Genomic DNA, 11,281 nt, shown 5'->3' on the forward strand with positions numbered 1-11,281 from the left:
TCTACGCTCCACTTTCTAGCCATAAGCCAGCAATTACAGGGTTAAAGCAAGAATGTGTAAGGATTTTTCTTCTCTTTAAGTGCACAGTTAAAAACCTGGTCTTGGCTCCAAAATACCTCCTAAATTTTCAGAATCCTTCACAATTTGTCTTACATTTCCACCCACAGTCACTCCAAACTATGGATGGCAATCCTCAGAAGCACAGCAATTAATAGTATGATTCACAGAAAGACCAGGCTCTGTGTCCTACCTACCACATTCCTTACAGCCAAGTGCTGATATCTGATTTAAGAAGAAAACTGAGGAAAACATGGATAGGATTAATCAGTGCTTGAAAGGCACTAACAGACAAACCACACAGCCACCAACTGCCAACACTCCTGCTTTAAAGGCTCCTATGTCTGACCAGACTTGTTCTGGTTTAGAAGCTAATCCTATGGAAGCTGAACTTCACTTTCCAGGAATGCTGCTGCTCATGTAGGGACTTAATTAAGAAACCCTACACTTCAGCGAAGGATGGGGAGGTTGGGAGGGAAAAGCAGGAGATATTATCCACAGAAAGGCATGAATTTTCTATAGAAAATGAAACCTGACAAAATGAAAGCAGGAAACCCAGAAAGGAACAAGCCTGCGATGCTCGCTTCTGTCCAATTTGTGCTGCCAACATTTCCTCCCATGCTCAGAATAGGTAGGTGACAGGGTGCTTTAATTCCACTGCGTTTGCTGACCCAGAACTAGAGAAACACGTTCAATTTTAAGATGCTGGACAGTCATTTTAGTTCAGCTGCTGGAGACAGAAATACAGTTTGACATCCTATGGTGAGAAGCAAATGACATCACCCCCAAAGCCCTTAATTAAAACACAATGCTTCAAATCAATAAATTCCTGGACAACCAAGCAGAAACTAACCCTTCCGCTTACTCCCAGTTCCTGCCTTACTTCTTGATAAGCTGTGAGGCCATTCACAGTTGGACAATTTCTCAGTTATGAGAAAAACTCTTGCATGCAGCCACTTGAAGCCAAAGTGGGAAAGATTAGTAATTGTCTGAAGGAGAGGAAGTTTCACATTCACCTTTGTTCCAGCAGTTCCTGGCAAGAGACAAAATATTCACAACAAGCATTCACATTTCCCCATAAAGACAACTAAATAGTGCGACAAAAGGTACACTCACAAAGGAATAAATAGGAAGAGTTTCCCAAAAGAAACAAAGGCATAAGCAAAATACTCTACCCGTGCATAACAAATGCCAATGAAAACTTCCTCTCAGACTATGCTGTATACTCTACACATACGAATGTAAAGAAAAACGGTTTGGGAAAAAAATTTAAGGGTGACATTTTTCATGTCTGAACATTTTAATTCAGACACTGGGTATAGTTCTGATTCCAAAAACTTTCACAGACTTGATCACAGCATACGACATGCAACCTTCCATCTTACTGGAAAGTCACCTCCTCTCCTATATAAGAGAAACGTTCATGGAATTGATGATACCAAGAGGTGAATTAAATTTAAAGATAGCTTCTTGGAATTTACATTTTGATTTTAATACCACTGTCAAGTAGTATAATGTACCAAATCCCAGATGATGCTCCTCTGTGTTGCACACAACTTTAATTTTAAATGAAATCTTCTATGCCTGAATACTAACATACATCTATCAACATAATTTAAAAGGGAGATTTCGGTTCTGTTTTTTTTTTTTAATTATTATTCAATTCTAGAATATGTAGAAAGAAGCAAATCTCTAGTAAAATCACTCTCCATTATTTCTACCAGGAACTGATGAAGTCATGGCTACATTAACTTAAGAAATACAGAAAATTATTTCCTACCATGACTAATCCTAAAATAACTTATTAATTAAAGCAACAATCTCCATTTTCTAGAATAGCAAAAATGTGTTCCTGGGATAGCTCTCCCTTCTGGAACAGGCAAAACTTAGTAGGAAGGTTTTCCTAAAAGCAAAGACCATTCATGTTGCCAGAGACAACAAAAGCAACAGAGCCAGATTTGACCAGCAGAAGTCTTGGGAAGATCTTTCTACTTTGTTCCCAGGGAAAGCACTGTCAATCTGAAGAGTGAGTTTCTTTCAGCAGTGGAAAGGAAGACTTCTACCTTACTACTGTAAGGTAAAAAAAAAAAACCCACCAAACAGCTGATAATCTCTAAACTAGCTGCAGACGAGTTTACAAAGCACTTTTAGAAATAATCAACTAATTAAAGACAGCCTTAGCACTTGCCAGAACTTGCTGCAGTTCAACTCTGCTTCTGAAAGTCCGGTAGCACCTTCCGTGCATGCGAGCAGACAGCAGAACAGGATGGAGCTGGGGAACACTTGAACTGAACCAGAAATAAACCCATGAGATCTGACCAGATGCACCTCTCAGCACTGATGAAACTGGCCCGTGCCATGGCAAGGCAACTCGTTAACTATCTTGAAAAGGTCATGGCAACTGGGAGTGGTTCTCAAGGACAGCATGAAAGCAAAAAAAAAAAAAAAAAAATCACCTGTCTTCAGGAAGGAGAAGAGCACTGCCAGCAGCATGAGAGGTGATCCTATTCCTCTGCTCAGCACCAATGAGACCACACTTGGAGTATTGTGTCCAGGTCAGGATCTCAGTACAGGAGAGACATGGACATGTTAGGGAAAGTCCAGCAAGGAGCTTAAAAGATGAAGGCATTGGCACATCCAGCATGTGAGGCAAAGCAGACAGAGCTTGGACCTCTTAGCAAGGAGAAAAGAAAGTTCGAGGCGGAGGGGGCCTTCCCAAGTAACAAAGGCTGAATCAAAATCTTCTCAGTGACAGCCAGCAAACAGACAAGAAGAAATGAGCACAAACTGAAATAGAAGCGCTTCCATTTTAATATAAGAAAACTTGTCCCATGCTCACCCCCCACCCTCTAAGGGTGACTGAGCAGTAGAACAGGCTGCCCAGAGACATCGTAACAGTTCTATCTTTCGACATGCTTAAAATCTGTCTGGACATGGTCCTGAGCAGCCTGCTCTAGCTGGCTCTGCTTTGAGCTGGAGTTGGACTGGACATCTTCAGAGATACTATCTTCGTACTTCAGGCTTTAAAGTGTACATCAAGATACAGCCAGGAGTTGATCGGGAAATGGCAGTGTAATGTTACTGCCTGTGCTGATCTCCACTGGCAGTCCAATGTTCCAGAATAAGAAAGCAACTCCTCAAAAGGCTCTGCAGTAAGAGCACCTATGTTCTCAAGCCCTGCTATAAAACAGATGAGGGTCCTCAAGCTTGTTGGCTACAAAAGAGTACAATCAAACATGAACTCAAGGAGGGAGGTCAACTACTAGATCTTCTTGACATACAAAAGCATATTGTTAGTTTCAACTTAATGCTAGCATTGCTAACTGGAATTGAAATCCCACTGCTCTGAGGCTTTTATTTATACCTCTCAATAAATCCAAAGGTTCCAAAAATTCTAAAAGCATGAGTCGTAGTAGTATAACATCAACAATTTTCACCACATATTTCAGCAATAGCTTATTGTTTCTATCATCTTAGTCAAATAAAAAGTTACACTGATGCCACAAGAAGTTTTCTTATAAACTGTCGGAGAGAAGGCAAATGGAAAATGGAGAATAGAAATGTGTTTTACTAAGTACTGTAGAAAGGTAGTACTGTGCAGTACTTCTGTTGGTGAACAGCTGTTGTCTTTTGTCTTGCACTCCAGCAGTGTCTTCTTAGATCAAGTACTACCATCACTGTGCAGTGAGAAAACAATAAAATATTTCATAAGAGTTCATGAGCATTGTAAGTTACCATCAAATAGACACGCTGTCTGTTCATCAACTCTCACAACAGCTTTGGTGCCTTGCAAGGATGGGATTTAATTGAAATACTAGTCCAAGTAATGTTCTTACTTTTTTTTAAACATAATTAAGAAAAAACAGACTAAACCCCTCTATCCCATCCAGTCACACACATCTTTAGGTGTGTGTGCTCCCTGGTAACATAGTAGCACCAGAGCTTTAAACAGATGGTCTGCTTCTTCATAGTACATGCAGTCATACAAGATTACCCTCCTGATGCAATAACTAGACCTGATCCACATTCTCCGTTCGCTGTCATACCAGTCTGTTTGACTCTTGATCAAAAGGAGTTCTTTTCTTGATGAACTACCATTGATATTATTCCAACATTTCCAGCTTCTCATGCTATTTTTTGTTTCTTAAAACAAGACATCCGAGCTTTTAACTGCTACTTTCATAGCATTACCTGCAAATTTCATTCATGTGCTTAGAGAAACAAAGGAAATTAAGGATAATAAGTTTTAGAATAGATTCATTGAGAAAGATTATTAAAAATCCTTCCCCCAAGTTAGTACACTATTTCAGAATACTTCAGTATACTATTTCTCCTGCTGTTATACACATTTGTACACGCATCTCTGAGAAAGAAAAAGAGTCATGTGATTTAAGATGTTGATATGACAAATTTATGTATTGTAGACAGGAATTTCCTGATTCAAAACACGAGCATGAAAGAGAGCTTCCTGCTTCTCCCTTTACTCCAGAAAGGTTCTTCAGAAGGATTTACTACCCCAGTATGCCCCCAGTGCTTTGCAGTACAAAGCTCCAGGTTAAGTACTTCACTAATATGAACACTACTAGAGCAGGGATATCATGGCAACAAGTCTAACCACATGACTCCTCAGTTCAAGGGTCACTACCCCACTAGTTTCCAAATGCTACGTTAAGCATTTTGATATATCAATTCTCAGCATAGATGGGTTAAAACAAGCCCTCGACCCTGAGCAAAGATCCACAAAAATCAGAGCAGAAGCTGATATGCTGCTATAGATTCCACTGTTTAAAAGAGAGCCATATATATATAAAAGCTGGGGTTGCATTTTCAGCAGTCCTGTTGAGCACAGGAAAGAAAAAGATTCCCAGTGCCATGCTGACAGCTGCAATAATTACCCAGTTCGAATAGAGACCAATGTGTCAAGCCCCAAGTTGTACAGAAACACACTCTTCAAACAGATTTCAGTTTAGTGGAGTAGAAGAAATGCATATGGAAAAAAAAAATAACCAGCAAGTTCCTTCCCATCCCTCCATTTACTTATTTAAGGCAGAAGTTATGAAGTATGCAGGGTGACGAGGTGTATTTTACTAAGAAATGTTCACTAAGGCTGTTGTTGAGTTTGGCTGCCAGCACCAAGCTGAAGCCTTTGTCTTCAATACCCAGCCAAACCCAACTGACTCAAACCTTCCTTCAAGGCAACATTTAAAACAGTGCACATTCCAGACTTTCCTACAATTCAGTCTCTGCGATAACAGCACTTCATGCCTCTCTACAGAAGATATTTTGAAGCATTTCTCTGATCATCATGGTTGAATCCTGCTTGCCTTGCTTTAGGAGTTTATTGGAGGTAAAACCCTTCCCTTGGTCAATATGCAGACATCACTAATTCCTTGAGAAGAATGGCCACAGTCTCTGCCAACTTCTCCTCTGTAAGTAGACATCTACAGAGGCAGACGCCACAATGGCGAGCACGTAAGGGTGCGATGAATGGCAACTTCAATGGTCTACAGCATACAATATCAAGTTGATAGCATCTCCTCTGTTCTTCAGCTCCTCCACAGAAGTCTCAGAAAGCCATCCTTAATATGGTGGATATGCTAAAAGACACACAGGTAGACTTGTAGCTGATGTGAGGGAAATAATCAGACCCAACTAAACTTTTTTCTGAGGTCAGCTACAGCTATACTACATGACTCAACCTAAATGCTGAGCAACAAACAGCACATTCTTCCAGTCAGACGCTGTACATCTGTATTTCCAGAAAAGGTTGCATGTTTCATCTCTGTATTAAGAAAGCCAAACTTCTACTGACAATTCATAACCCATTTTTGTACTTCTGAAGGGTTTTTACTCCTGAATTAAAGTTGCCCTAATTTATTAAAGAATACAGGCATGGCTGACTACAAAACAAATAACAGAACTAAACCACTTGTGTACTTCAGCCTTCAGATGTCATCCGCTGCCTTCTGCCAGTCACTTTCCTAACACAAACAAGACCCACAAAGAATCAAACCAACTCCTAGTTAGGAATTGTTAGCAGAAGTGTGGAATCCAGAAGTAGCCAAAGGATGGAAAATGGCAGAAAACTAAGTACTCAGGAGATTTATGGAGCAGCAACTTCAACTTGAAAGCACACAGGCAATTCTGAGTGTACGCAGATACTTTTCACAAGTAGGAGAACCTGGAAGCAGCAGCCCAGTGAAGTAGAGCACCAGACCCTGCCCCTCCCTTCCCACCTCCCCACAACCATGTGAGCTGAACAACAAGAACTAACACGAGCACACAGCTTAGAGAAAATTTACTATTTGGAGACACTGCATAAACACAAAGACAATCCTTTTGCATTGCTCAGTTGTAAGTTGCATAAGAAAAGCCTACCCTCACCAGCATTTACAACCATCACTATTGTTTAGCAACTGTTGGCCACTGTCAGAGCACAAGTTCTGGAAATTTGCACAAAAAGTAACACAAACTCAACTCAGACATGAAAACCAAGTGGGAATAAACTGCACAGCCTGGGAGACACTTAGTGCCTAACCTGATGAGGCTCTTCGTTCTACAAGCTTTATAGGGTGGAAAAACAAACACTGGGCTCAAAAACTTACCTGGCCACTGATGGTGCAGTCTACAGAGAGGACAACTCAGCAGAGAAGTCACAATTTCATCATTAAATAATTCAATAAAGCAGTTTTACTGTCTTTTCAATTCCCTTACCTTCATTAAAATATTCTGTGAGGCACTTCAGGTTCTAAAAAACAATATAAACCACTGATAAAAGTTGATGAACTGCTATGAATTAACTCTCTAAATAAAAACCTTACTCATCACTAATACAGTTTCTCTAGCACAAGACCACCATGCCGTACTGCTATTCAGACCTGACATAAGCATTGCTTGTGAAGTCATCTACAAACACGTTATGGGGAAGTAAATCCTAACAGGCCTACAGGCCCTTAACAATAGGATTTTTGGAGAACAAGATTTCTTCACACAATGTCACCAGCACCACATAAAGAGGGATCTCGTTTGCAAGCAAAGGCAGCGCAGTTCACAAGCAGTGTCCAGCAGCAGCTTCAACAAAGAGGATACAAGTCTTAAATACTGGGTCTGTAAAGTAGACTGGGAACATTCTCCCTCTCCTGAAGGGAAGGATTTAAGAAAGCAACCTACTCTGACATGAACACAAATGGTCATCTTCCACCGTTGTGCCTTACGCTGGCAAACAACGCAGTTCCAGGAAAGCTGCAACTGTCCCATACCAGCCCATGCTACACGAGCTCTACAAGCCACTTTCACAAACCCTGCCACCCGTGCTTTGTGGCTGCCACCTGTGATGGGCCAAGGCTTCTGCTCCCTCATTCACATCAGCACAACACGTGGACATGCATGGGAATTACCCCTCTGAGTGGTTTGAGAACAGCAAGTGCTCCAAAAAAAGTTTGGAGAAGGATTTTCAAAACCAGAACTGGGTTAAAGTAATTCCCAAAGAGTTTCCACTTAAGCCTTCTGAAGTTACATGTGCAAATCCAAGAAGAAAAACAAGTCAGCTTGTCAGCAAGGCTGCTGACTCAGGGCATCCATCTCCTTGCCCTAGCTGCCGTTCCATCTCTCCCTCCCTCACCACTGGCCGCACGCAGCAAGGCTAGGTGTCTGATCAGCCCAGCACTACACGGGGGGGGGGGGGATATGCTTCCCTCCAGCCTCCTCATCTCCAGGCCAGGAATCGTGCCTTATTTATTCAGCTGCAGCTCTCCTCAAAAATGTATTTTAAACAGAGTTCCTTGAACAAAAAAACCCTGACTTTTAATGCTTCAGCAGCAACCGGCTGCTCCTTCCATTCTCAGACATGAGCTAGGAACGCCTCCCCTTACAAATCAAGCAAAGAATTAAATCAGTGACAGAAAGGTGAAGGATTTACCCCTAGGGCAAGAAAGCAAAGGACAACAATAAGCACTCTTGGGAAGACAACTAACCCCATGTTTCCACCACATCAGCACAAGCCTCAGAAGAACTGCTCCATGCTCAAATGGATTTCTTGCTCCAGTAACCTGCAAGCTTCCGTCATGCTGCTCAGACTTGACTGCTGGAACAGGTTCAGAAAGACCAGCTCTGAGCTTTAACACATCACTCAGGATCTACCGCACACTACGATAAGCCTGAAATCTCAAGCTCTACATTTTTCTAGAGAAACAAGCTCTCATAAGCCAATCCCCATAAGGAAGCATTTTGAAAAACCAAGTGATGACTAGCAAAATAAACTACATTCGGTTATCTACTTCTAAAGCCAGGTAAATTCCTGTAAACAAAATTTGGTATGCTATATTTCTTTCCCTTTGAAAATGGGAGTTGTGGTCATACTTCATCCACTTCTCAGAAAAGCAATTCTACTGACATTTAAAATGGGTTCAGACTAGGTTTTATCGTTTCAGAACGAAGTTTGTGGAAAACAGATATACTCAGAGGTGCCAGGAATTATTCGCTCAGTCTCTGAAACAAGTTGTCTCCTCACCTTTGATATTACAAGTAGTTTAAGCAGACAATTTCCTGATTTCCTACAGATTTACAAGAGTAAGAAAACTGTGTAAAGCAAGAGCAGTTTTAAAAATAATTTTCAATTTTCCTCCTGAAATCCCAGTTCAGATATCAGCAAGCAGCGAACTAGATGACACCACCAAAGAAGTTTAGCTAAACTGAGATACTTCCCTCCATCCCTAGAGTAACGCATGCTGCAGTATGACATTAGCCTACAAAGCACACTAAGCTGAAAGTTATGCACCTAACTACAAGTTGCACTCTATGGACTTCAACCGAGATACACAGGTCGCTCTCAGGGCACAGCATAACGGGACACATTTCCTCAAAGAGGGACGGTGCCACCACTCCACTGGGAGCACGATCACACAGTGTTAAAAGCAGCTTTCTACAGCAATTGTGTACTCTGGTTGCTAATGGCACCAGAGGCCCCAGATGGGAACAGAGTACCTGATCAGGAAGGCTTCCTTTCATCAATCTAGATCTATTCTCCATCGCCCAGAGAGAAAGCAGAGATCAGGAGCCTCGCAACATTTCACAGTACTTGACGCTGTGCAGAAGCTCCCAGGAAACCCAGACCTAGAGCACACTGGCAATGTACGGTACAAGTGACCTGAACTGAGAGACCAAACTATTGGCCACAGTTTTGTTCTTTGTTGCTGTTGTTCCAGCACTCCTATTTTCAACCAACGCAATGGTCAGTGCCGCAAGCAGCTGCCGTCCCAGAAGCTGATCCTACTCTGAACGGAGCAGAGGGATGAAGCAGCCCAAGCACCCTGCTCGCTCGCTACTCCTCGCCCGTGCAAGAGCTGCCCTCCTCCTCGCAACGAGCCAGCTCCCACTCTCAAAACATTCCTGCTGTCCCACAGGCGCAGCCCTACTCCCAGCATCACGCCCAAACCCCTCGACAACGGCATTTGCAAGCGACCAGGCGCGACAGAACGGCAACCCTTCACATCCCGGGACAAGGCAGGATTTCCCCGTCGGGAGGCACCCGCAGAGGCGCCGAGCCCAACTCCCAGGGACCGACAGCCCAACGCGCTCAGTTCTGCCGGAGCGAAATGGCAGGAGCGGGACCTACGGATAACAGCTGGAGAACATTAACTCTCCCCCACCCGCTTCCCGGAGCGAATTTTTCTTCTCTTTTTTTCTGTTCAGACAGGAAGCAGTCATACAGCATACCGCACGATATAGGAACCCTGTGTCGGGAAGCCTGACAAAGCCTCACGATCCCAACTCAATCGCAACAACTCCCGCACTATCGCGACTTGCGCCTCGGGATGGGGGAGGCGGGCAGTCAGTAGGCGACGCGGCGGGGTTCCCCCCCAGTCTATGGCTGTCCCCAAGCCAGGACCCCCTTCCCTCTGCTCACCCTCGCTGCCGTACTGCTTGCCGTTGCTGGCGCCCATCCTGCCGCCTTCATGCTCACCGCCGCTCCCTGCCGCCCACCATCTCGAGGCGAAGGCGCCTTCCCTGCCCCAGTTGTAATCCACGGGACCCGCTGCACAGCGCGGGCGCTTCTCTTCTTTTTCTTTTTCTTCTTCCCCTCCTCCTCCTCCTCCTCCTCCTCCTCCCCTCCCTCCTCGCAGCTCGGGCAGCCCCCTCCAGCCACTTGTTGCCGGGCAGGGAGACCGGGCACAGTCGCCGATCGCCGACTTTTGTTAGCAGCAGGCGCCTCCTCCCGGCGCCCCGCACCGCCGGGCCTGAGGGGGAAGGGAGGAGGGAGAAAACCTAGGCCCGGCCCCGGCCTTTAAAGACGTAGCGCCCGGTTTGAGGGTGGCCAGCGCCGGGACAGGCGCGTGGTGCCCCCAGACCAGTGGGCGGGCGGCGTCTGGGCCCCTCAGATACTTGCTTTAACTTTCTGGTGGGCCCTGAGTAGGTCCTGCAGCTCGCAGAGGCTCCATTGTAGAATCACAGAACGGTTTGGGCTGGAAGGGACCTCAAAGCCCAGCCAGCCCCAACCCCGTGCTGTGGGCAGGGCTGCCACCCACCGGGTCTGGCTGCCTTGGGCCCCATCCAACCTGGCCTTGAGCGCCTCCAGGGATGGGACACCACAGCTTCTCTGGGCAGTCTGTGCCAGGATCTCACCACCTTAACATCGAACCTAAATTTCCACCTAACATCTAATCTAAATTTCCCCTCTTTTAGTTTAAAACCAGCCCCCCTTGTCCTATCACTATCAGGCCATGTAAAAAGTTGGTCTCCATCTCGTCATGGCACCTTCCAGCCCCCTGCTAAAGCGGGTTCCCTAAGATAAATTTACACAGGAAAGCAGCCAAGCAGCCAGGTCACAAGCAATTGTGACTTGTGTATGTTCAGCCCAGAGATCACGACAACAGCTACAAAATGGCCTGGTGTGGACTCAGCTGCCACTACAGATGTCAGTTAGCGGAGCGTTACATGTCTTAAGCAGTGGCATAAGGGACACTAGAAGTGTCATATAGCCTTTACCAAAGGAGACTCGTGCCAGTAATGGATTTGAGAATCATTATGTCGACCACCACATTGCCTCTTATGGGCAGCCCCCGCTGAGCTACAGGAAGGCCATAGGGAGGAAAAGGACAAGTGTGCAGGAGCAGCACCTGCATTAGCCGACAGCAGGGAGTACCATAGGTGCTCATGAACCCATGTAACAGCCTCATTCTGGAGATGTGTGCAGAGGGCAGCCCCCAGCGCCAGGAGAGGGGCCTGT

The 11,281-nt window shown here is 44.8% G+C and overlaps 1 protein-coding gene across 1 annotated transcript in view; it reads right to left on the minus strand.

Annotated features, from left to right (window-relative positions):
• The window catches only part of FBXL7 (F-box and leucine rich repeat protein 7), a 171,820-nt gene extending 161,323 nt beyond the window's left edge, over positions 1 to 10,497 (minus strand). The window contains exon 1 of the mRNA XM_021387466.1: positions 9,962 to 10,497. Coding sequence (XP_021243141.1) covers positions 9,962 to 9,998 — 37 coding nt within the window. The 5' untranslated portion in view covers positions 9,999 to 10,497. The remainder of the gene's footprint in view (positions 1 to 9,961) is intronic.

Source organism: Numida meleagris, chromosome 2 (genome assembly GCF_002078875.1).
Source record: "Numida meleagris isolate 19003 breed g44 Domestic line chromosome 2, NumMel1.0, whole genome shotgun sequence".
NCBI classification, from domain to species: domain Eukaryota; kingdom Metazoa; phylum Chordata; class Aves; order Galliformes; family Numididae; genus Numida; species Numida meleagris.